We start from the raw sequence: 26976 nt of genomic DNA, 5'->3' as shown, positions 1-26976 counted from the left end.
CAATTCTCAATCAAAATTGCCCTCATGTTAATAAGCACAAGTGTGTGTGCCATTTAATTGTGTTTGCTATCTGAGTGCCTAGCAGCTTAGGTCAGCATCAATGTCAAGAAACTGACAACATTAATTGTGGAGATAATTTGTGTCAAACCTTAATTAACAACCTTTATAAAGATAAAGGCAGCAAATACTACTTTTCATTTTTGATTCTGCTGGGTTATCGTTTCACATACTCTTATGCTGATGGTGGTCACTTTATAACAAGATGAAAGTGTGGATTGAGAAATGAAAATGTGGATTGCATAATGTCTTTCTCCATGGCTGGCTGACCACTATCACCATAGTCCAAGCATGTCCTGACCATAAATGAATTTATCCTCACAGCTTAAACATGCAGACATTTTTATCCTTCTGGGGGATCTGCAGAGCCTGAAGTGGAGAATTTAGCTGGTTTTCCAAACTGAAAGATGAACCTCTGAAAATGGCCATTGTATGCATTAAAATGTGTAAAATGTGTAGTGTGACTGCTATAAGCTTCTTGTTCAGATAAAATTATCTGTGTTCTAATAATAATTTATCTTCTTCAATATCATATGATACCTCAAAGATAACTGTCTTAGTTTCATGATTAGGTACTAGAGAAGAGTTGTGTCAGTTTTTTTACAGGTATTACTTTACTTAGGTAAAAAAAAGCTTTGACGAGCTGCATATCTTATTCTTTTTCAGCTAGATCATGGTCTAAGTGAAACACAAACATCACCACAGTTCCCTTTCATACCAGATTGTGAAACTATTTTGCTGATAGCGACAAGCTTAGTCTCCACGTACAAACGTGGTCTTGTATACAATCTTAAAACCTTGTTGTTCTTGAAAAACGTCTACAAATTGGAAATTGCATCTTTATGTGCAATTGCACTTGTCTCCTGGCTTTAATGCTTCATACTGTTGTTAGTTAACAAGTAACAGCTTTACTAATCATTGGCCCAACAAAAATTCACATAGGACTGCAAAAATACTGTTCAGGTAGGTGAAGCCATTTTAGCTATTCTGCCCTGTTTCTACAATTCCACTATGTAGAAGCTAGGAAGCAATTTTTGTAAGGAGCCATGGTAATTATAATCCTGTATGAGGTTTGGCCCAGTTCTACATGAAGAAATTTTTCGAAAACTGTTCGTAACTCTTAACAACAATTGATGAAAAATGTTTAGTTTTGTTTATTCTTATGTATGCTATTTACTACTCATGAGCTGCTGTACATATTGTGTGCTGTTGGACTTGCTCATGAAGTTTTTCCCTTTCAATGGTTTGAGTTCTAACTCTGAATTCATAAAATGTCAAAAAAAAGGCTAAAAAGAGAATGTCAGTGCATCATTTTTCACTTGGTGGCACACAATCACTGCTTGTGTCTCAGAGAATCAGTGTAACATTTTCAGTCATTTCCCTTTACATATCAAAGTGCTGAGTTAATACACACGTAGAAAGAGATTCAAAGAGCAGTTCTGGTGAAATCCAGATGCTCTTTATCAGGATGCAGTTCTGTCTTTTCTGTGGACCAGGCATAAAACCTGTGACTAGGGGAAGGATTTCTGGTTTCTTTGCTCTAAGTGTGTTTTATTTGCTGTGGTTTTGGTAATTTTTGACAGCAGAGAAGTTTTTTCATAATTTGCCCATGGCAGTAGTGGCACAGTCTTTTGCTGTGCTCAGGTTTGTTCTTACGTTTGGGTTTAGGTACATTTCCACTAGTAAAATTAGAAGAGTAGATAATATTGAGTATCCTTTGAGCATTCGGAAAAGTTGAGAAATAACACAAAGAGTGTTAAAAAAAAAGAGTGCTTTCAGATTTTTAGAAACATTGTATTTTTGCTGCATTTAAAAAAATACCCTTTTTACATTAAGGGTAGGTTAAAAACACCCTCTCATTTAATTTTCTAAACTTATTACAATATTCATTCTCTCATATTTACTGTAGCAACATAACTTCAACCTACAGAGTTTGTTTAATAATAACAGCCACGTTGTATTTTCTTTGCATGTTAAATTATTTCAGGATTTCTTGCAGTGTTGCATACATATATAATTGTAGTCTGCTGGGTTTTCGTCATTTAAATAAACATGTGACAAGAAATGTGAGTGAGGGGTTAGACACTAGAACTGGAGTGGCAACTTAGAAATGAAAACTAGTACAGTACAGGTACGTACCTGTGGAACTAAGAGAAGAAAGTGAAGAAAAGGAAAAAGGCAGGAAACATAAAGGAACTGAAGGCTAATATTTGAAGATGAGAGGAAAAATTAATTAATTGCAACAGCTTCTGCAGGGCAACTGCTACTGAGAAAGATTATATGGCAAAGACCTGGATTTTTTATCTTTTTTTGTCCCTAAGTTTCCACTTCATGCAATTTAAATCAGCATCTGAAATTATATTGGGTCTTGAAAAATATCTCAGCTAAGAAAGAGAAGGGTGGAAATATTTACAAGAATTCTTCAACATTTTTTAATCTAGTAGATATAATCTTATAAATTTTGATAATAAATCTTTAGAAGTCATGTGTTGTCCTAAGTTTGAAAGTTTTTCCCTCAACACAAAAGTGATAATTTTCATTATGTTGTAACAGAAAAAAAAGGAAAGAGAATAATTAATTTCATACTTTTCATACTTCTAAAATGATATGTCCATTTCTCTCTCCTCTCCTGTTTTTGCAATAGTTGGATCTTTCTTTAGTTCTTCTTTCTGACAGAGTAGAATTTGGAAGTGAATAGTAGCTATACGTGAAACTGTGCCTGTGCATAAATCTCTCTTCTGTTAACAGTCCTTTCTGTGTGGACTCTTAATACATAGTAATTTACCTCCACCACTTAGAAATGCTTTCTCCTAAATGTCACTGATTTTAATGTCTCAAAGGTGAGAATCATATTTTCATGACATCCTGGGATCATAATATCAAGTAATGAATCATGATATTATTCTAGTTGATTGATGAGCTCATTTTGCAACAGAAGTCAAATTGAATTTTTTATTTATAATGGTGATAAAATATAATGTGTGATCTTGCTATTCTGATGCCATCAGATTTCTGTTTTAATATAAATTTCACTAGTAAAATCTGTAAGTACTTTCCTGACCTTTTAGGGGTTCTTTAATGCTTTCTCTTGTAGATGAATGCTATCGCTGGAGAAACAAAGCGTTCCTTCTGTTTAAATTTTTAAATCTTGACATAGCTTTTTTTAATGTTTACTGCTTAGATTAACGATTAATGTTTTTGGTTGTTTCAGCACCACCAAAGTTTACAAGAACTCCCGTTGACCAGACAGGGGTTTCAGGAGGAGTCGCCTCATTCATCTGTCAAGCCACAGGAGATCCAAGACCTAAGATTGTCTGGAACAAAAAGGGAAAGAAAGTCAGCAATCAGAGATTTGAGGTATTAGGTCCATTGTTCTGTTCCTCTGAAAAACATTTTATTTCAACTTCGCTTCTAATCCCAGTATGTGTGCTTTATTATCGGCGACTTAGCAAAATAGCAACGAATAGTGGGGATAATTTGGTGGGAGCAGTCTCAGGAAATTTTTATTTTCCAAACTGGTTATGCATAGCACCATTAAAGCGTAAACTGCTGTTTCTGTTTTATAAACTGATGTGATCTAAATCAGGAGCTTTGTGGTGCCTCTGTTCTGTTTACTATCTCATGAAGGATGTGGTCAGGAAATTAACCAGTGATTTCTGTCTCCAGAGAGCAAGGCACCTCTTTTTGTAACAGAGTGCATCAAGCAGACCTAGAATGCTACTGCTTCTGCTGCCACCATTACTTAACACTCTTGGAGAGAGAGATAAAATAGGCATTTTAGTTCCTGTTGCTGAAGAGGAAATGTAAAACTAACTTCCTTTTGATTAATTTCTTAACTATAAATTAGAAAAAAGGCTTGGAGAAAACTGTTTCTCTCCGCAGCATTCAATTTAAGGAAACAGTAAAAATAATCTGTTCAAAGGATTCCTTTTATTTGGGGGAAATAAGAAAGGAATTTTATTCCCTCTTCTAGTGGCAGAAGTAATTGATATCAAATGTGGATTAACCTTTAATGTGAGGGAAAAACTCAGAAAATGGGGAAAAGCTTCTAGAGTAGATAATAAAATTAGCAGTAAGACTGTATAGTTATCACTGTTTCTTCATTATTTTCAATGTTAAATAAGAAACTTCTGTTGTCTTAAAAATGAGTATTTGAAAGATTACTAATTGTAAATAAAACCATTTTTATTTGCATCTTTTGAGCAAATTATCTATGATATTAAAAGCTGACTTGAAGTCCTCTGTGTTAACTTTTAGTAGTATTTGTGAAGATTGCTTTTCCTGACTTTCAGGTTAGATTTATTTAGAAGAATTGCATTTGTTGTATAAACTAAATTTATTCATTTTTTGTTCAAAAAATAATTTAAAGCATTTGAGTTTGTTCATTAGGCAGTATAGTTATTGGCCTGTGTATGCACTAAAACATGAAAAATAAAATCATGAATTTAAATCTTAACCTCCTATTGCCAAGAACTGTTTGCACTTTGAAAGCATGTGCAGCATTGTATTTGGCTAGAGGGATTAACATAGAATTTTTATCATAAATTTTACACAATTTATCCCCTTCTGTTCACAGAACTGGCACTCAAAGTGAATTCTAACCAGAAAGATTGGGCATGTATATGTTTACTGTATTTTATTTCACAATATGTCATGGTTTATTTGCCTAATGTATTTCTTTTCTGTGTACCTATGTAACTCTTTTTAGGCAGAATAAGGAAAAATAAAGAAGTTTTATTTACGTAAAAAATATTTGAATGTAACTATATAAAACCCCTTAAAATATTTTTAAATGTCTTTCGTGGACTGCTGAACAAGCTGTATAGCCAAGTACAATGGAATGTATTTCAAAGAAATAGATGACTCTTGCCAAGTGTTCTGTAATTTTTATTATGACCACTGAGCAGAACAGTTATAAGTGTGCATAGCACATCAATACTTTAACTAGCTTTTCTTCCTTTCAAACTAAGGTCATTATTTCGTGCCATAGAATCTCTAAATAAGAACAGAACAGCCGCAGAAATTAGATTCAGAAAAGACATATGAAACATTTGGGAAACAAGAAATACCTGAGATTATCAGCTGTATTAATAAGAGAATAATTAGTTTGGCTTCTTTTGCTCTTCTTTCACCTTAACATTTTGTGTATTGCTCCGAATGTGATTACTTAGTTATAGAATACATCAAAGTGTTTCTCCTGGACACGTCTTCATGGAAGCCTAGTAAATAGAGCTGGAAAGGATGTCAGTGGAACATCTGATCCACATACTTTCCCAGGGATGCTGGGTGTTACCTTTTTTTTATCCTTCAAAAATTTGGACAGTCTTCTACTGTATTTCATGAATTTTTTTGATGGTACTTGATGAACATAGCAGTTGGGGAACAAATAGTTTATTTCCTCTCTCTTGATTGTATGTTTAAAGATTATTGTCATTGAATGTTCCTACTCACAGACTAATTCTCATGAGTGACTTACAGTGGTGGTGAGAGCTATACATTGCTTCTGAAATGAAAATCTACAGTAAGACCTTTTGGGTCTTCTCTATTCATCTTTAATCTTTTATTTATGCTGCAGATATATAGTGTGAATGAACATGATACAGCAGGATTACTTCTTCCCTCTTGAAATTAATTCAAATAATAGGAATTAGAAAAGTCTTTTTTAAGTTGCTAAGAAGTCTTTCTCAGAAGCACTTAAAAAAGAACAGAGAAAGGAAAGAAAAAAGTTTAAAATATTACATTAATTCCACCTTGTGCATAAGGCTACTTTTATGAAAAATTATCTGCTTTGTAAAAAAAAAAATCTCATTCAGTAGATGGGGAAGTTTGAGGAATTAACTAACTGATATGCAGGAAAGGGCAGAACGCATCACATGAAAAATAAATCTCTTTTATGATACATATTTTTGACACATCCGACTTGAAACCTAATCTTTGGAGTATTTTTCCAACACAGTCCGCTGCAGTTGTTTTCCTTGGCTGTCCGCATGAGTTCATTCAGTGTTCAGGTTTAAACAATAACAATTATTCTTTCTGAGTATAATGCCTGTGAGTATTTGGTTCCTGTGCTAGCATGTTTTACCTACAATTCGTTGGTCTGACTGCTTAAAGACTGATTTTTTTCTTACTCTCATAAAAGTAAATTTATCAAGAATTCTAGTTATTCATTTGTTCGTGTTAATATCAGGTGGAGATTTGGTGGTGTCTATGTTTGTTTAGGGTGATGGCTTTACTGAAAGAAGCAGAAAAGGTAATACAGCCTGTGAGTTATCAAAGAAGTTCATTCTTAAAAAACCTCCAGGTGTTTATCTTATTTTCATCTCTCCCATTACTAAGAAGAAACTGAGTCATTCCTACAGAGAAAATGGGAAGATAAAGTGTGTATTGCCATCATTTCCAAGCCCAGACTTTATTTCTCTCTTATTCTCAGCAAGTACAGAGATCTAGTAGATTGCTTGTGTAAATTAAACAGGAAGACACAAACAGAGATGTGTAAATTGTTTAGTGCCTGTATATAGAGATTATGAACAAATATTTTATAAAAAAATAGAAATAAAAAAATTGTGACTATTTTCTTGATAAGTGACATTTACCTGATGGTAGTACTAATACCTATTATTGAACTTTTATTTTTTTTAAATAGTGGATTAAAAAGATTATTGTTATTACTTAATTATTAAGAAGGCTTTTTCAATACCTGGAGTGTCACAGTACTTACCAATATCTGATTTGATTCTGACTGCAGAACAAAAAGGAAATAAGAGCTGTTCAGTGAATTTTCTCATGTGAAAGTTAGAATTTGCAATTTTAAAACTAAATCTTAAACTATAAAATTTGGCCTTACTGTTTAGTCTCTTAAATGGTTGCGTGTTTTCTAATACACTTATGTTCCATGGGTTACATACAGAGCTAAACTGAGTTATCCTGTCTGATTCAGAAATTGCAGGCAATTTTTCCCTTTAGAGCTAAGTGAATGAGTGAACTGCACTCTGTTAGTAGAGGGAGAATATATCTGGCAGCAATTAAAATGAGTGTAACTGGCATTTGAAGGTAGAGTACTCACTGAACTCCAGTGTAAGCTGCAAGGTGTTGCCACTTAAACATTTTCCCTTCTGTGTGGAATTTGTCATGCTACACATATTTGAAAAACGAACCTGTCTTTGGTGACTTGAACAGCAACTGCCACTGTTCATGAACAGATTAACTGAGGGATAGGTATTTGTAACAACATCTGTGACAGCTTTTGTTTCCTTTTATAGGTAATAGAGTTTGATGATGGATCTGGATCGGTTCTCAGAATACAACCACTGCGCACACCACGAGATGAAGCTATTTATGAATGTGTGGCTTCCAATAGTGTTGGTGAAATAAGTGTGTCCACGAGACTCACTGTTTTACGTGGTAAGCTCTTTCTAAGCATAGCTAATTTACTTCACAGACCTCAAATACTATGTTGTTATAAAAGAGAGGTTTCTCTCCAGCAAAATGAAATGCAGTTCTTTTCAAATGGATCTTACCAAAGTCCTCATGCTGTTGATTATAAACTTTTCACGTAATACTTGAATGTTGAATTTTTGACTTCTGGCATAAAGTAGTAATGTGAGTATACAGGATATGACAGAGTAGAGTGAAGAAAAGAAGTAAGAAGTAAGTGAAACAGGAGTGCCACACACAACAGGTTATTGTAGCAATTACTGCTCAAAAATGGTTGATGAATGCATTTGATTTACATTTTAGCATTGCCCTGGACGGCTTAGTTCTCTGTGGTCAGTATTTACACAGAAATTTGCCCAATTAACAGTGAACTTGATAAGTTTCACGTACGGTTTTTAGATGCTGTTAAGTTGCTGCAAAATTCCCCCAGAAAGACAATCATTAAAAAGTGAAGGATTCTTCCATGTCAAATATATGTCACCTGAATTGTATTCTTACTTTGACAAGCAGTTTTTGAAAACAGTAAAGGAGAAGATCAATTTTTTCAGCTATTGTTCAGGTGTGAGTATATTAATGTACTGCCAAGTCTGCTGTCTAGATAATACTCAGAAGAAGAAATACTAGTATTCAAATTACCTGAACAGTTAATTTTGTCACCCAGAAATGAATGGGCACTGGATTTGAAGACACTGTCTGAAATACTACACCCTTCAGTTTGCAGGGCTGCTTTTATGACTGAAGATTACTGTCTTGTGTTTTGATACTACATGGCATTACATGGTTTGCAAAATTAACTATTAGGTGTCCGTTTGTATGAATTGAAGATGACTAAGCAGCTTTATAGAATTTAGAAGAAAATTTGTGAAATGTCTAATTTCGGTACTTTTTTTTCTTGATCCCTCTATCTCAAGCAATGTAGGGTGACATGAAGGATTCTTTTCTCCTGTTTTTCTATGAAGTTGGGTTTTAATTAAAAACCAAAAATCTCTAATTTTATAAGCTATTTTAATCAGTACAGACAGTCTTGACATTATTCTTGGCATCAACTAGCAACATTTTGTGCATATATATCAAATAATAACCCTAAATACATATGTATTCTTTTCTGATGTAAGCAAACTTTTTCAGTATTTAAAGTTCTTACCTATAAAGCCATGATTATTCTTTAAAAGACTTTTACAAGATGCCCTGGTAAAGAAATGTGCATGCTTGTGTTTTGAAAGATACTGTTTTAAACCAAAATTATAATTTTGGGCTTTTTGGAGAAACTAACTACCCTAATTTCTCCATCGAGCACCATAACAGATGAAGAGGGTGAGGTGTCTGAGTGCCGAAACTAACAGACTGTAAAACATGGTCTGTTTCTTTGCCTGTCTCATTGATTATTTAATCAATATCTTGTAAGGCATATGTAGCTTTACTGCCTTTTTTTTTTTGATCCATAGTAGGAGCATTGATAGTAGCTCAATACTACTTCACACAACACTAACATCAGATACTATTTTAAAAGTGAGGCATATACAAATGACTAATGAACAAAATACATATGTTATTAGTTATGAAGTTACAATTCAAATAAATTTCATTTTTAATTCAAAGTTTTCTAATTAAAAACAGTGACATATTGTGCTGCTTTAAAGGTAAACTGGCAGAAGAAATGAACCCAACACACAAGAGATTACAAGTCAGAGTTACAATTCAACAAAAAAAAATTACAATAAATGCAGTGATACAAAGTGAAACTAGTTTTAACCCACAAAACCCAGAAGTATAACCCAGCACCCTGGAGCACAAACAGAATGGTGTTCTTTAGCCCTTGTGCTGAGCCCCACGTGTTTTCCCCTGAGTACAAAGTAAAAGGAAGGGAAAAAAAGCCTGTTGATGCAGATGTCAGTTGCAAGCTGGTCGAGAGTGGTGGTTGTAATCCTGTCAAGGTTCTGGTGCTCTTCTTGATCTGGTGAGTGGTACAGCAGTCCCCCAACCCTAAGATTATATACCTCTAGTTCAGGTGGAAGTACCCAGTACCTCCCCCAGGGCAGGGAGTTCCACAATGGGTGATCTGAGTCTGTGAGTCATGGGGTATTTTTGGAATTGTTGATGGCCCACTAGCAGACATGACACCTCAGGCTGGGTGTGGAGGTTCTGATGACTCCCCAGAGAGGGGAGTAATCACAGCTCTTATCTCACAGGCTTCTCTAACACCCAACTTGCAGCCTGAGGGGTCAGGTGTGCCCTGGGCAGCTGCTACAAATGGTCCATTGTCAACAGTTCATGAGAAATGAGGTAGAGGGTGGAGAATACACTGCTTTGGTCACACCACACAGTGATAAACTGGTCCCAGCTGCTGAACTAGGACACATATAAAGACTGAGCATTGAATCCAACCATAATACCTACAGCTTTTGCAACTGCTGGAATATATTTGGCCCCAGGAATAGATTTATGGATTTAATCTTGAACTGGCAACATATGAGAACTGATGAACCTACTACGGCTGTGGATTTAGATAAAGGGGTAACTCCAGAGAAACCAAGAAGTATGCAGGGTAACAGGGCATTATAAGGAAGTTTTGTCAGGGTTAGAACTTTGAATTGCTCTTAAGTACAATGTCTTAGTCTATTGCTTTCCAAGATACAGGATAGTTCAGTGCTAGGGGTATTAGCCTGGAAGATAATTCTATCCTTTCAAAGCCTCTGCTTTGCAAACTTACACAAATCTTTGCCTTGTACAGTCTGCAACGGTGGCATTGTGGACAACACTGCATCTGATTATGTCTTTGTGGGAAAGACTGTCTCTTCCTCACACAGCTGCTGTAGGAATAAATACATGTCATAGATGTGAACAGGAATTAACAGATTAAAACAAATGCAAAACAGAGCAGAGTGGATTGTATCTGTGTTCTCCCAGGCTTTAGTCATCGCTGGGGAATGAGTATGATGCTGGATTGCGAAAGACACACACATGTAACTTTCATATGTTCGTTGAATCTTTCATCAATAGTTCTATCACACACCCGACTTCACATTTTTGTTTCTTGCAATGTAACACCCGGAGGAGGAAGTCAGAGTTTCCCACAATTCAACCCCGAGTATTGCAATTCTAATATGGAATGTTGGTGAAATCAGAGTAATTCCAGGAACAGAGGTGCCTACCTATATTCATTTTGTGTGATTGTTTGTTTCACAAAATCCAGCTCAGCTGCTGCACATCATTTTCACAGCGCAGAACACCAGCATTTTTGCTGATAACCCATATGTTTACGGCCAAACTTGTCAGGTTTTTTTATCTGTGGCATTTTAAAGTGACTGTAGTTCTATGCACTGCAGATATTCTCGTGTTTTATTAGGTTCCTACACTATGACTAATTTTTAGTAATTGGGCGACAAAGGATTATGAATATAAATAAAGTTTTTACCTTCTAGGTGTTAGAAGTTCACAGTGTGAGGAGGAAAAAGAGCAGAAAAGGTGTTTGTAAGATGATAAAGTTTCAAGGCCTTGCCACAGACAGAATATTGGACCCTTTTGTCTTTTACTGGAGTAAATGAAGAAAGATTCCAGACTAAACTTGAACTTGTTAGGATGAATTTTGCAAGAGTCTGAACCAAGAAAGAATGTCTGAAATAATTTGAAGGTACTTCTGATTTTCTATATATGAAGGAGTTGGCTGCTTTTCTGGACAGATTCACTGACATTCGAATGTTGAATTTGGAGGGAAAGAATACTTGAAAGGAGAAGTCTGGAGTTACCTTCCAGACAAAAGGAGTCCATGCAAATTACTTTGGAAATCTTTGTTTTGCAAGTTTTTGCTGATAACCATATCAATAGAACAGTGTTTTGATTCCTTTCTTCAGATTTGTTACTGTTTAATACACAAGCCTTTGTGGCCAAGAAAGCAAATGGTATCTTGGGGTGCATTAGGACGAGCATTGCCAGCAGGTTGAGGGACATGACCCTGCCGCTCTACTCAGACCCGGTGAGATGACATCTGGAGTGCTTGTCCAGTTCTGGGCACAGCACTGGAGACATGGAGCTCTTCAAGTGAGTCCAGTTAAAGACTACAATATGATTAAGGGACTGGAGCATCTCTTTTATGAGGAAAATACTGAGGGAGGTGGGCATGTTTAACCTGGAGAGAAGGTGACTGAGAGGGGAGCTTATCAATAAGTATCTAAGGGACAGTGCTGAGGGAATGGAGCCAGGCTGTTCTCAGTGGTACTGAGTAGTATTAGACAAGAGGCAATGGACAGAAACTGGGGCACAAGAAGTTCCAGCTGAACATGAGGAAAAACTTCTTTACTGTGTGGGTGACTGAGCACTGGAACAGATTGTCCAGAGAGGTTGTAGAGTCACCCTCACTGGAGATACACCAGAACCATCTGGACAGAATCCTCCGCAGTGTGCTCTGGGATGACCCTGTTTGAGCAGAGAGATTGGACCAGGTGATCCCACTGGTGATTCCTTTCAAACTTACCCATTCTGTGATCTGTGAATAGTCAATGCAAAGCAATAAAGTGTAGGATTTTCCCATACTCTGCTTTTAATTTTCCAATTACTTGATAGTAAAGGCACCTAATTCAGTTTTTAGGTCCTGCAAATGGTGGTCATACAACCACTTGTGAATTAAGTGCCCTTTTTTAGTTTATTAAGAGGCAGTTGAAGAATGGCATGCAGATTTCTTGTAATGGCTTGCCATGTAGCATGGAATTAAAAATACTTACCTGGAATGTTAAAAACTATTTTGAAATACAGAACTATGATATATCCTTTCTGGCTATTGAACAAGGATTCTGGTTTCATATAAAAGTTATTAATTTTTCAGGAAGACAGAAATTGGGTATTTCTCTAGGAGAAAAATCAGGAACAATTCCATTCAGTTAATTTTAAGTAATCCCATTTAAAAAAAAATGTTTATTATTATTCCTTTATGAAGTTCTGGCAAGACTGTGAGTACCTCAAGAAGCTTTAGTTTCAGTGCTACCAAGGTCTGTAATTGCAGCACACAAGAGTACATGTTTTAGGCAAGCAGAATACCTAAGTATATTCTAATGTTCCTGTTTGCTTTGTTTTCCTTGCTGTATGGAAAGTAAAGACAGACTACAATAGAGCACTTAGGCAGAAGGCAGCTTGTTTGTCTCAGCCCACAGTTTTCTCTTATTGTGGATCATACTGTACATTACAAAAATACTGACATACAACATCTATGTACCACAGGCGCTATGTAAGCATGAAAGAAGTAAAGTAAATTTTGTATGGGACATGCCTAGGTTAGTTACTGCTTTTTTTTTGGTTTTAGAAACTGATTGATTCAATGGGAAGCAGTCATTGCTCCATAAAATGAAATAAAAAATGAAATATTTACTGAATAGTGTTTCCCTGTCCATTGATACATACAGATATGGAGATAATTATTAGAGATTGTTTTTATTAGACTCTCAGAAGGGCAGAACATTTCCACAATGTTAGAAAGCAAAACAAAAGCAAAACCAAAGACAAAATAAATCCCAAAACAACTCAAAAACAGAGATGATAAATCTAAGGTGCTTCAGTTTTTGTTTCTGCTGCTTGAGCAATACATTCAATGATAATAGAAGCTCATTTCTGTGTTTTCACTGTACGCAATAGTATTTAAATGAGAAGAAACTATTTTGAAGTAATCTGTCATCTGGGACAGCTATCTTTGAGGGCATAGAAATTAGACAAATGGAGTGGCACAGCTATAATGTTGGAAAATGTGCTGTGGGATGTCTCTCATTTCTAGACAAATGGGAGAAAGGACTGTACATATTCTGGGTATTAGCTGCACAGTAGGAGAAATTTGCCACATTCCAGCTGGAGCTGTATAAACGATGTACACTAGTGTTTATCTGAAACTGCTGTGTAGTCACAGTGATTATTGCCGGGGGCTGATAGTAGGACAGGCTTTTGAAAGTGGAATAAAGAGAAACAAGGAAACCCAGAAAGTACCTGTGCATGAGCTTAATACACTGGAAATACATTTATCTCAGACGTATATTGCATAAGACTTCTTAAGAGCCAAAGGAGTATCATTCCCCAAAACTTCGTCAACTTTCAGTAATCATGCTGTGTGTAGCACCTTGTGACCAGAATTAGCATGTTCATTACAGTCCTATTTTCATTAAGCCTCTTTTTGAAAAGGAATACTGTTGTTCCTGCTGTAAAAATGGTACTTTGCAATTTATGTTTCAAAGCCTCTCCTGGGTAGCTGTGCAAGGAGGATTAAGGAATGGAACACAGCTGCTTGACAGTCACACAAAAGGATTTTGGGAAATAGTGAAACAAAAGGAGGGGTAGCCAATAAAACTTAAGCTAAAAAAAAAAAGCCCTTACAGGCAGTTGTAGAATGGCATGCAGACTTCTTGGAATGACTGACGAAGTAGTACAGAATTAGATATATTTATTGGTAATGTTATAAACTATTTTGAAAGTATTTCTTTAGGTATGTAACCATAATTTTGGGCAAATAAAACATTAACCTTTCAAAGTGTATAGTTTGAAATACTTCATGAATTACTGATCTTTAAAAAGATGATGTGGTAGGCAGTAGCCAGAAGAGGATACAAAAGAGTAATGAAATATATTGCTCATATTCCATGGCTGAATTCAAAGTTAACTGTGTATTTTAAGTTATTTTGTAGTGCAGGCATGGTAACAGTTTAGAAAATACTACACCTTAGAAATTTGGTAACAATCAGTAAACATATAACAGTCTCACTGTAAGTATGATGCTGGGTGTTTACTTCAGCTTTTAGGCTATACATTTGAACATTCTGATTTGACAGGTATCTATTGTTGACTTTTGTGTAGTACATCAAAAACTATTTTTGTAACAATTTAAGATATAAGAAAATTATTGAATAACTGCTGTAAGTATTGTAAGGCGTTTCTGGCAGTTGTCTCACCTGTTGTTTGTGGGTTTTTTGATTAATAATTTTTTAATATTTCTACTCCTACCCCTAGATGCAAAGTTTATCAAGTAAGTTTTTATCAGTCAGTAAATGTTTTGGTTCCTTTTTTTTTTCCTTAGTTTGAAATGTACAAATTTTCCCTTCTCTTGCACACTACAAAGCTGGCAATGCTACAGTCATGAATTTAAAGCCATATGTCAGAAAGCTGCTTCCAGAAAGTAGAGCAGTCTCTTTAGAAAATGAATGACACAGCACTCCCAGATTTCTTTTTTGTCAACATAAATTTCTGTAGTCAAAATTTTCAGATACTATTTACTTTGGAAAACCAAGAGTAGGCTGCTCAATTTCTAAGACCTTTAATGGTGTTTATTTTTCTTCCTTGGAGTTCTCAGTGAATTTCACATCAAATTTCTGTTTTACATAAAATTTTATAAAACTATTCAGTTCAGTTTCACATATTTGTGCATAGGTTCAATTTTATATTTTTTAAATGTTGGCAGAAGTAGAAAATTATTTATGCCATAAATTTATAGGGCAGTATGGATATCCTAAGACATAAATACTGGCTTGAAATCAGTAAGCTAGATAGACTATATTATATTTGTACTTACATATATATATATATATATATATGAAAGAAAATAAACTTACAAATTCTAGTTCATAGATAGATGTCTGACAGTTGTGATCTAAGACAAGGAACTGAAACAATTCTGTCCAAAAGCAGAACAGCTCTGTTTAGCTTGAAAGAATTCTTTACTGACAGTTTTGGCTAAGAATGCACACCTGTTAAATACTTCCAGACAACAGTTAAGTGACTAATTTTAGCATGACCCCTATTTGGGTATTCCCATTCTACTATCTAATGACTGCATATAGAGTTATAGGCATCTTCATAACAAGAGTGAGTATATGCTGGCCACTTGGAAAATACAAACTAAGCCATGCTGAGCAGATCATTTTTAAAACACATTGGTTTTGGGGGTTTTTTATGCACTCACTGAAGCCTCTGATGATTCAATCATTTTTCCCAAACAGTCATCCCCAAATCATCAGGAATCTGTCAGAAATAAGTGATAATGAGAACCATGGAAAGGAAACAGGGGAATGATAAATATTTCTCATGCTAGTCTGTCATTGCAAAATCAGTAAATGTGATGTAAGCACAGAACTAAAACATGAAATTTCCTAACTGAAGAGGCATGATCTGCTAAATACAATAAGCAACCATTTTGATCTGGTGCTTCAAAGACCCAGAGAGAAGCAGCATACAGATGTGATATTACAAATTATTTTCATGGGAAATGGTGGAGAATTAACTGTATAAAACTGCGAGCTCTTCTGAATACGGATGGGGGGAATTACACTTTTGTGCTATAATTTTGTTATTTTGCAGTATTATGTGTATATATATATAAAATCTAACTACTTCCAGTTTCTGTCTAGATGTAATATAGTTCAATTTAAATAAAACAGTCATTCAAAGTTGAGTTGTGGGTGTTTTTTTTATTTGTAAAAAGGTAGGCCATTTGTCTATTTTAATTGATTAAAAAAGTGAAGTGTGTTTTTACTTACACCAACATTTTTTAAAATGATATCCTAGGTTTAGTTGTTATGCATGAATATAAGGCCCTTGGCCTTTTGTAGTCCTCTTGGTTCAGTATCAGGTTTTAAGATTGTGCAAATTTTCAGTGTTCAATGGCCTAATGTCACTGTCTCAAGTGAAGCCAATGAAATAATTAAATAATGAAATGCCACATTTCTTGTTATTATTATAACCTGTGGCTTTGGTTCTGGATATATTTTATATATCTGTGTGTCCACTCAACCAATTCTTATGATATTAAATAGCAGTGAAGTTGTCAACATTGGAAAAGGTGAAAGTAAAATTGACAGAAGAATTCCAGGATTTTTTTTCATGTCATTATTTCAGATTGATTAAAAAAAACTAATACAATTCTAGAGATTTTCTGTTTGAGGAGATGATATGATGATTAGTTGCTCAACCCCTGACAGTGTCAGCATATCTGTAGGGAATCCAGTGGTATTAGCAGCTTGATAATTTCAATTTAATTGTTATCACAGCAGATCCTCATATGAGATGTCTAGTATGGCATAATAAAACCAAGGCAATTACTAGAAAAATACATATTCATGTAGTAGGTCTGTCTACAGCTTTCCAGGCCAGCAGTTTCTGTGAATGTTCATGTCTTACCAACTCTGCCGTTAAGATGACACAAATGTTTGCTGAAATGTGAGGTGTGTTTGACACTAGTGTACTGAAGTGACAGTAAAATTAACTCCATTTTAATGAAATAAGCACTAATCTTCAAGTACAGAAAAAGCCTGGTAAGAATACTTTTACTCATATATCTGAGAAAATAGTTCAGAAATTAGAGAAACCTTACGTAATACTTCAGTTTGCTTAGCCTTGCAATATATCATAAAGTAGTATTTATTAATGTGATTGTAAAGTTTTCAAAGACATTACTTACGAAGCAAAAACTAAGAGTTCGCGAAAGTATTCAAAATATTTTAGCAAACATATGAACATTAAAAGGAAGATGAAATTTGATAGATATTATCAAAGAAGAAATATTTTATTTATTGAAACTAGTAATAAAACACTTCTGAAGCAGTGACTTTAAATTGATGCCACAAAGCAAAGGAGGTTTCATTGCATCAGTGTGGTAAGAGTTCGAAAGAACTATGATTTAGGTGACTCTGTGGGAAGGAGAAACTTACGAATATTCTATGGCTTAGACAGAATATAAAATCCTCTTACATATAAATTTAGGTATTTTCAGTGCTTGCTGTAAACTGATCTGAAGTTTTGCAGCTGGCTTACTACTGTTCAGTTTATCTTCATAACAAGATACATTAAGTAGCATCTTGCTACTAGTTCAGTAGCAATTGAAATTTGTCTTCACTTACAAATGGATAAATCATGCAAAATTGTGACTTAAGTCCACCATGATTTAAATTATTCTAATAAAATTATTCACTGTAAAATTATTATACATAATTTGCTGTGATGAGAAATTTGAGATAGTAACCATAGCATCTTAACACTTTTGTTTATAGTGAATGGATCTTGTGACCTGCGGTGTCAGTGCATGCTTAATATGATAACAGCAAAACAGAAAAATGAGGTCATTCTTCAAGTGGAAACACTTCAATAAGATTTTCAGTCAAACACAGTCAAAAAGCGCTGACTAAAGCCATATGTTTCATTGGAACTATCAATGCACCTCATCTTGGCTTATGATACTGTGATCCTCCATAAAATAGATGTAATTCAGGGGATATTAACAGTGAATATTTGAATTATTGTCATTATCAGAATTATTTTTATGGTCATTACTGAATGGCTCCTTTCCATTTTCTACGAAAGGTCTTGGGAATCTGGGGAAGTCCCTGCTGACTGGAAACTAGCTGTTTTATTCTAATTTACACAAAGGGTTTGAGGGAATATGCAGGAAACTACAGATTTGATAGTTCTCACCTCTGTTCCTGGAGAAGTTTATACTGGGTGCTTTCGAAAGGCATTTAAAGAAAATTAAGTCAGTGCTGGTTCACAAAGGGAAAGCCATGTTTAACTAATTCAATATCCATTTGTGATAAGGTCTCCCTCCTAATGGATGAAGGGGAGGCAGTCAGTAGGTTTTTTGAGGATTTTAGTAAAGCTTTTGGTACTGTTCCTCACAGCATACCTCCTGAACAGTTATCCATTTGTTGGATGAGTGCATTCACAGTACATTGGTTGAAGAACTGGCAGAAGGACAGAGCTTAAAGGATTGAAGGGAGTGGACCTACATCTGTCTGGCAACCAGTCACCAATGGTGTTCCTCAGCATTTAATTCTAGGGTCAGTCCTGTTCAATATATTTATCAAAGACTGATAGAATCAGCTGAGTTGGAAGAGACCTCCAGTATCATCAAGTCCAAACCTTGATCCAACACCACTGTGATTACTAGATCATGGCAATAAGTGCCACATCCAGTTTCACCTTAAAAATCTACCACCTCCCTGGACAGGTCATTCCAATGCCTGGTTACTCTCACTGTAAAGAAATTCTTTACAAAATCCAACTGAAACCTCCCCTAAAGCCCATGCACTCTTGTTCTACTGCTGGTTGCCTGGGAGAAGAGACCAGCCCCCACCTGGCTACAACATCATAGAATCAAATCATAGAATCATAGAATTGATTGGGCTGGAAAAGACCTCCGAGATCATCAAGTGCAACCGTTGGTCCAGCTCCAGTCCGTTTAGTAGATCATGGCACTCAGTGCCATGTCCAGTCTCAGTTTAAAAACCTCCAGGGATGGTGAATCCACCACCTCTCTGGGCAGGCCATTCCAATGCCTGATTACTCTCTCTGGAAAGAATCTTTTTCTGATATCCAACTTCAATTTCCCCTGGCAGAACTTAAGCCCGTGCCCCCTTGTCCTATTGTGAGTGCCTGGGAGAAGAGACCAACCCCTACCTGGCGAGAACTTCCCTTCAGGGAGTTCTAGACAGTGATGAGGTCACCTCTGAGCCTCCTCTTCTCCAGCTCCCTCAGCCTCTCCCCATAGGGCTTGTGCTCCAGTCCCTTCACCAGCCTTGTTGCTCTTCTCTGGACTCGCTCCAGCACCTCAATGTCTTTCCTGAACTGAGGGGCCCAGAACAGAACACAGTACTCAAGGTGTGGCCTCACCAACGCAGAGTACAGGGGAAGGGTCCCTTCCGTGGTCCTGCTGACCATGTTATTGTTGATACAGGTCAGGAGGCCATTGGCCTTCTTTGCCACCTGGGCACACTGTTGGCTCATGCTGAATTTCCTGTCTGTTGTACCCCCAGGTGTTGCTGAAAAAACTGAGCTGCATTTTTGTGAGAGGTTTTTTTTTTCCATGTCCCTGTCTGCTTATCCCACACGATACCCCGGGTTCAGTGACCAGATACCAAGACGTTTTCTCACAGAGATAGGGTCTAGGCTTCGATTGTTAAAAACAGGAACGTAAGAACTCTTTATTGGTGGGGGGTTGGGGGGTGGTAAACAACTTATATAGGATTTTGAAGGGGAACACAAGGACCATAACAAGTTCTCATAGGCTAAGGGTCTTTGTTCAGGCAGTGGTGGTCTGTTCTCATTGGCTGAGGTATGTTTGTTCACGAGGCAGCCACCACACGTCAACAGGTCTATGTTTACCTGGGGTCTGGGATTGTTTACCTGGCTCTTCAGGCTGCTTCAAGGTCACTCTGAGCTTGCCAGCCTGTCAGCTCCTGAGGTGGGTCGTACATTTCAGGGGCTGAGGCCAAACTTCCCTTACACCCAGGTCCCTTTTCTGCCTGGCTGCTCTCCAGCCACTCTGTGCCCAGCCTGTAGCACTGCATGGGGTTGTTGTGGCCAAAGTGCAGGACCCGAGAGTTGGCCTTGTTGAACTTCATCCCATTGGAATCAGCCCATCTCTCAAGTCTATCCACATCCCTCTGCAGAGCCCTCCTGCCTTCCAGCAGGTCGACAGTCCCTCCCAGCTTGGTGTCATCAGCAAATTTGCTGATGATGGACTCAATCCCCTCATCTAAATCATCAATTAAGATGTTCAACAAGACAGGACCCAACAATGACCCCTGCGGGACACCACTGGTGACCGGCTGCCAGCTGGATGCAGCCCCGTTCATCAGCACTCTCTTGGCCCAGCCATCCAACCAGTTCCTAACCCAGCACAGAGTGCCCCTGTTCAAACCATGGGCTGCCAGCTTTCCCAGGAGGACCTTATGAGAGACAGTGTCAAAGGCCTTGCTGACGTCCAGGTAGACCACATCCACGGCCTTCCCCTCATCCACTAGCCAGGTCATCTGATCATAAAAGGAGATCAGGTTGGTCAGGCAGGACCTGCCTCTCCTAAACTTGTAGTGGTTGGGTCTAATCCCCTATCCATCCTGTATGTGCCGTGTGGTTGCACTCAGGATGATCTGCTCCATAACCTTGACAGGCTGACAGACCTGTGGTTGCCCGGGTCCTCCTTGCAGCCCTTTTTGTGGATTGGTGTGACATTTACCAACTTCCAATTATTTAGAGCCTCCTCAGAGACCCAGGACTGTTGGTAGATGATGGAAAGTGTCATGGCAAGCTCTTCTGCCAGCTCCCTCATCACCCTGTGATGGATCCCATCTGGTCCCCTTGACTTCTGAGGATCCAAGCGTTGCAGTAAGTCACTAATTGTATCCTCCTGGAATTTAGGGGTGCTGTTCATCTTCCTGTCTTTGTCTACCAGTTGTCCTGTCTTGCTGGTGAAAACTGAGGCAAAGTAGCTGTTAAGAACCTCAGCTTTCTCCATCCAGATTAACTATATTCCCCCTCAGGTCGAACAAAGAATGCAGGTTTTCCTTGCCCCTCCTGTTGTTATTAATGTATTTATGGAAGTGCTTTTTGTTATCCCTTACAGAAGTTGCCAAATTAACTTCAAATTGTACTTTTGTCTCTAATTTTCTTTCTACATACCCTAACTATATTCCTAAACTCTTCATGAGTAGCCAACCCTTTTTTTCACAGTTGGTAATCTCCCTTCTGTTCCTTGATTTCCTTCAGAATCTCCCTGTTCAACCAAGCTGGTCATCTTCATCACTGGCTTGCCTTTCGGGACACTGGGACAGCCTGTTTCTGTGCACTCAAGACTTCCTTCTTGAAGCATGTCCATTACGTCTGTAGCCCCTTGTTTTCAAGGGTTGTTTCACAGGGTACACTCAGGACCAGTCTTCTGTAATAGGCCAAAATCTGCCCTCTGGAAGTCCAGCGTAGAGGTCTTGTTGATGGCCCTCCTTGCATCCCTAAGTATTGAAAACTCTATTATTTCGTGGTCACTGTGCCCTAGACAGCCTCTGACCACTACATCTCCCACTGACTCCTCTCTGTAAACAGCAGGTCTAGCAGGGCCCCTCCCCTGGTAGGTTCATTTGTGAGCTGAAGCTGGAAAATATCCTCTATACACTCCAGGAATCTCCTAGACTGCCTCTTCTCTGCTGTGTTGAGCTCCCAGCAGATAATCTGGCAGGTTAAAGTCACCCACAAGAACGAGGGCTGGCGATATTGAGACATCCACCAGCTGCTTGTAGAATGATTCATCCTCTTCATCATCTTTGCTGGGTGGTCTGTAAAAGACTCCCACCAGGATGTCAGCTTTGTTGGCCTTCCCCCTGATTCTGGTCCACAGGCACTCAACCTTATTGCTGGTGACCTCGAGTTCTACAGAGATAAGAGACTCTCTAACCTGTAGAGCCACCCCTTCACCTCTCCTACCCTGCCTGTCCTTTATGAAGACCTTGTAGCCCCCCATAGCAGCACTCCAGTCATGTGACTCATCCCACCACATCTCTGTGATGGTGACTACATCATAGCTTTCCTGCTGCCCTATGGCTCCCAGCTCCTCTTCTTTGTTTCCCATACTGCATGCATTGGTGTACATGCACTTCAGCTGGGCTGCTGATCTCATTCTTCACTCAGGCTTTCCATCCTTAGGCTTATCTCTGGGGAGCCTGGTTTCAAACCCATCTGCCTTCAAGCCTAGTTTAAAACCCTCCTGATCAGCCCCACCAACTTATGGGCTACAGACCTTTTGCCCTTCCTGGATAGATGAAGCCCATCTGGTTTGAGGAGACTGGGCAGCATGGAGTTTGCCCCATGGTCAAAATCCCCAAAATTTTGATGGTAGCACCAGTCCCTAAGCCACCTATTGTTAAGATGGGCTTTCCTACTCCTCTCCTCATTCATCTCCTCATTCATCTTGGCTAACACAGGAACTGAGGCAAATACCACCTGTGCTCCTGTCCCATGAACTGATAATACCAAGAGCCTTGAAATTCTTTTTAATTACCATGGTACTCCTTCCATTAATGTCATCACTGCCAGCCTGGACTACCAATAGTGGATAGTAATTTGAGGCCCGAAATAGCTCAGGAAGTTTCCTGCTAATATCCCTCACTGTGGCCCTAAGAAGGCAGGAAACCTCTCTGTGAGATGGGTCCAGTGGATGTACAGGGTCCTCATTTCTTATGGCTGTAGTTGTAATCCATCTAGTAGATGGAGGACAAACAGGAGATCCTCCAGTCAGATCTTCCTCTTGACTGTCCTCTACTTGACTTCCTGGCTTCAAGGCCTCATATCTATTCTTTAAGGGCACCTGGGAAGGTACTGGGGATTGAGAGGGTGTTCTTTCACCTCTCTGATCAGAGACCTGTTACCATTCCACCGCATCCACTCAGTTTGCTCCATCTACCTCATGACAGTAGGGGTAGGGCTTCACCATCTCCTCGTGGGCTCCATTAGGGGTTGAAAGGGTGCAACTCTACCAGTCAATTTCCGTTTCACTTTCCCTAATGGTTCTTAGCTTCTCTACCTCTTCCTTGAGTTCTGCCAGCAGGCAATGATCTGCATACAGGAATTTCAATGCACCATTTTGCTGATGATAGAAAACCGAGAGGTGCTGTTGACTCTTGCAGAGAGACCTTTCAGAGCAATCTGGCTCTGGAGCATTGGACAAAGATTAATGAAATGAAATTTAAGTTCAAATCCCAAGTTCTGCACCTGGGTCACAGAGTTAAATTGAGAGAGGTATGACCACAGAGCAGTACTTCAGAAAGGGGCCCTTGTGTGTGTTGGTTGACATTAAGCTCAATGTCTGTCAGTTCTGACACCCTGGAGGGCAGACTGCATCCTGATGTGCACCAGTCCAAAGAGATGATTGTCTTGCTGTACTCAATGATGGTGTGGCCTCACCTTGAGTGTTGGGGGCAATGCTGGGCCCCACAATTTAAAAGGAGTGAGAAGGTTCTTGTCTGCACTTGAAGCAGGCAGTGAAGCTGGGAAAAGGACGTTAAGGTATGTCCTCTGAGAACTGCGTAAGGACTTTGGGCTTGACTGGTTTAGAGAAAAGGAGTCTAAGAGATCTTACTACTCTTTGCAGCTTCGTAAGGCAAAGTGGAGAAGGAGGTGCTGATATTTCTCTGGTATCTGATGACAGGACACATGGAAATGGTTAGAAGTGGCATCAAGGGAGATTCAGATGGAATCCAAACCTCGGAAATTGTAACTTTACTGAGACAGTAGTTAAATCCTGGAACAGGCTTCCTAGACATGTGATTGATGCCCTAATCCTCTCAGTGTTTAAGACACATTAATGGTTGTTTAAACATTTGGTCAGCCTTAAAGTGGCTGGGCAGTTGGGTCATTGTAGCAGGCTTCCAAACGAAGTATTGCATTCTATTCAGCTCTAAATTATAATACTTATTTATAATATAATAAATATTTTAAATTTGACATTAATTCAAAAAGATTATTTAAGGGAGAATACTAAACATGTTAGCTTCACAAATTCCTCAGTTTTCAATCAGTGCAAGTTCTTTTTCTGAACATGAAGTTGTGTTGTTCTTTCTGTGCTCATTTGTATTCCTAGCCTTTCCCAAAGATACTTGTCTAGGAACAGAACAGCCATATTTTTGCATCCTGTCTAACTTGGCTAAGAACTGTTCTTTATTATGGTGAATATCCTTGTAAAGAATTCCTTTTTTATGATCACTGCTATAAATGGCAGTTATAAAGTACATTTTTTATTTAATAATTTGAAATTCAGTGCATCTAGCTTAATGCCAAGCTCAAAAGCTCATATTTGCTTCCATATATTCTGTTGTTTCAGCTGTTGCACTGCAATGTATTCACTAGGCCTGTAATTTATTTTCATAAAATTTATCATCTTGTCTTAAGTGGCATTATCAGCCTAGCTCCTAAGATAAACAAATCTGTATAGACAACCTCTATCTTAATGTTCACAAAGAGATTTATTTGGGTTTTGGCTGTATAGATAAGAGAGTAGGCTATCTGGGGAACCCTCTTCATTACACCTGCAGCAACATGACTTTCAAGGAAAGTGAATCGAGAAGCTGAAAAGTTGCCAGGTCTTTTTGGTGGTTGGTTTTGGGTTTTTTTTCCCCAGAAAGCTGCTGTCACTTGGAACTTGATTTATGGCAAGAAGGTGAAGCGAAGTGCAGAAAACCCATTAGTAAGCCCAAAAGCAATCATTTTTTATTGTGTGTTTCATATAGCAGACAGAGGATTGATTTGAGAATATGTTCAGTTCAGTGAAAATTTGGGCTTACTGATAGTTCTTGTGACAAGTACTGAGCATTTCTTGTTTCTAAGGATACTTAGATACCTCACAAATCTGGTTTTTTGGGGTTTTTTTTGCTTCAGTCCTGAAATAGAAGAGTATGGGACATACTCAGAAAAAAGGGAATGGTGCCTGTTGTTTAGTGAGCTGCCTTAATTTAAGTGATGGTAGAACCAGATATTCTTAAATGATGGCCTTATGTTCATACGTTCTGAATGCACCATTTGGTCCCAGCAAGGTCCTCCAGGAACTCAGCCCATTGGGGTTCAGGAATCTTTGTGTTTTCGGCATTAATGCTGGCTGATCTCTCAGGAGAGACAATTCTGAAAAATAGCTGAATTTTTAAAATAAATTTTACATACATTTGAAATTTCTGCCCTTCTGCAATGTGTTGTATTGCTGTCACAACATCTGACTTCTCACAGACACGGTTCTGTTCTATTTTTTCCTAATGGGTGAGCCACATAAACAAAGGGATATTTCAGACATTTATTACAAGTGTCATTTATTCAAAGCATCAGAGAATCATGGAGTCAGCTAAGTTGGAAGGGACCCACCAGTGATGTCAAGCCTAACTCTTGGTCTTGCACAGGACGCCCTAAGAGTCTGATAACTTATACACCATGTGCCTGATAACTTTGTCCAAAAGTTTCTTGAACTCAGTCAGGCTTGGTGTTCTGATGACTTCCCTGGGGAGCCTGTTCCAGTGCTCAGCAACCCTCTCTCTGAAAGTCCTTTTCCTGATATCTAACCTAAACCTCCCTGACTCATCTTTATGCTGTTTCTCTGAGTCCTGTTGCTGGAAGTGAGAGCAAAGAGATTGGTATCTGTCCTTCTTCTTCCCCTAATGAAGGTGTTAAAGATCACAGTGAGGTCTCCCCTCAGTCTCCTGTTCACCAAGCTGAACAGACCAAGTGACCTTAACCACACTTCACAAATCCTTCACCATCGACGTTGCCTTTCTTTGGATGGTCTCTAATAGCTTAATGTCTGTTTTATATTGAGCTGCCCAAAACTGCACACAATATTCAAGGTGAGGCTGCTTCAGTGCAGAGCAGAGAAGGACAATCCCCTCCCTCGACTGACGATGCTTTGCCTGATGCCACTGAGGACATGGTTGGCCCTCCTGGCTGCCAGGGCACTGCATATTCAACTTGCCATTGACCCTCAGGTCGCTTTCTGCAGAGCTACTCTCCAGCCTTTTTTTCTGCAATCTGTACACAAAACCAGGGTTGCCATGTCCCAGGTGCAAAATCCACCACTTGCCCTTGTTAAACTTCACAAAGTTGGTAATTGTCAAGGTCTCTCTGCAGGGCTTCTCCGCCCTCAAGGGAGTCAACAGGTCCTCCCAGTTTAGTGTCATTGGCAAACTTATATAGTGTTCCTTTGAATCCTGTGTCCAGGTTGTTAATGAAGATAGTGAAGATAACTGGGCCGAAAATGGAGCGCTGTGGAACTCTAGTAGTGACAGGTCAGCAACCTGATGTTGTTAACTCATTCCATTCACTGTAACTTTTTGTGCCCAACCTGTGAGCCAGTTGCTCACCCACTCATCAAGTATCATGGTTATCCAGCTGTGTGCTGGACACTTTGTCCAGAAGGATACTGTGAGAGACAGTATCAAAAGATTTTCTGAAATCCAAGGAGATTGCACCTACTGGCTTTCCTAGATCAAGCAGGTGGATTATCCTGTCATAGAGGGAAATCAGGTTTGGCAAGCAGGTCTTCCCCTCATGAAGTCATACTGTCTGTGACCAATGACTGTATTGTCCTCCAGGTGTTTTTCATTACCTCCCAGAATATTATGTTCAATGATTTTACTGAGTACTGAAGTGAGACTGACAGACCTGTAGTTTCCAGGCTCCTCCTTCTTGCAATTCTTGAAAAATGGCACAATATCTGCCATCTTCCAGTCAGCTGGGACCTCTCTGTATTCACAAGACCACTCAGAAATCATCAAGAGAGGCTTTATGATGACATCAGCTAGCTCCTTGAGAATTCTTGGATGAATTGTCTCAGTCCCCCATAGATTCATGGGCATCCAGCTCGAGCAGCAGATTGCATGCAAGTTCAGGGTCAACTTGCAATTATGGTCCTCCAGGTCAGGGCACTGAGACTCCCTTGGTCTGTCATCCATGCTGAAGACAGAGGCAAAGAATGATGTATTTAACACCTCTACCTTGTCTCTATCACTGTTATTAAGGTGACCATCTTCATCCTGTACCAGGCTTATATTACTTCTGCACTGCCTTTTGCTGTTAATATATAGGAAAAAAACCTCTTTTTATTGTCCCCTGCATTCCTGGCCCGCTTCAATTTCAGTTTTGCTTTGGCTGCATGTATTTTCTCCCTACAGTGGCAAGCAGCATCTCTGAATCTTTACATGTCACCTGACTGTGCTTCCACTGGCATCC

At 38.5% G+C, this 26976-nt stretch overlaps 1 protein-coding gene across 18 annotated transcripts in view; it reads left to right on the top strand.

Annotated features, from left to right (window-relative positions):
• PTPRD (protein tyrosine phosphatase receptor type D) overlaps positions 1-26976 on the top strand; it is a 368346-nt gene that overhangs the window by 137563 nt on the left and 203807 nt on the right. For all 18 annotated transcript variants that reach the window (XM_071579825.1, XM_071579819.1, XM_071579818.1 and 15 more), the window contains exons 3-4: positions 3269-3414; positions 7317-7458. In XM_071579825.1, the coding sequence (XP_071435926.1) occupies positions 3269-3414; positions 7317-7458 (288 nt within the window). The remainder of the gene's footprint in view (positions 1-3268; positions 3415-7316; positions 7459-26976) is intronic.

The sequence above is a fragment of the Pithys albifrons genome, chromosome Z (genome assembly GCF_047495875.1).
Source record: "Pithys albifrons albifrons isolate INPA30051 chromosome Z, PitAlb_v1, whole genome shotgun sequence".
NCBI classification, from domain to species: Eukaryota; Metazoa; Chordata; class Aves; order Passeriformes; family Thamnophilidae; genus Pithys; species Pithys albifrons.
The sequence above is the reverse complement of the archived record's forward strand: the minus strand, read 5'-3'. Positions and strand labels throughout refer to the sequence as shown.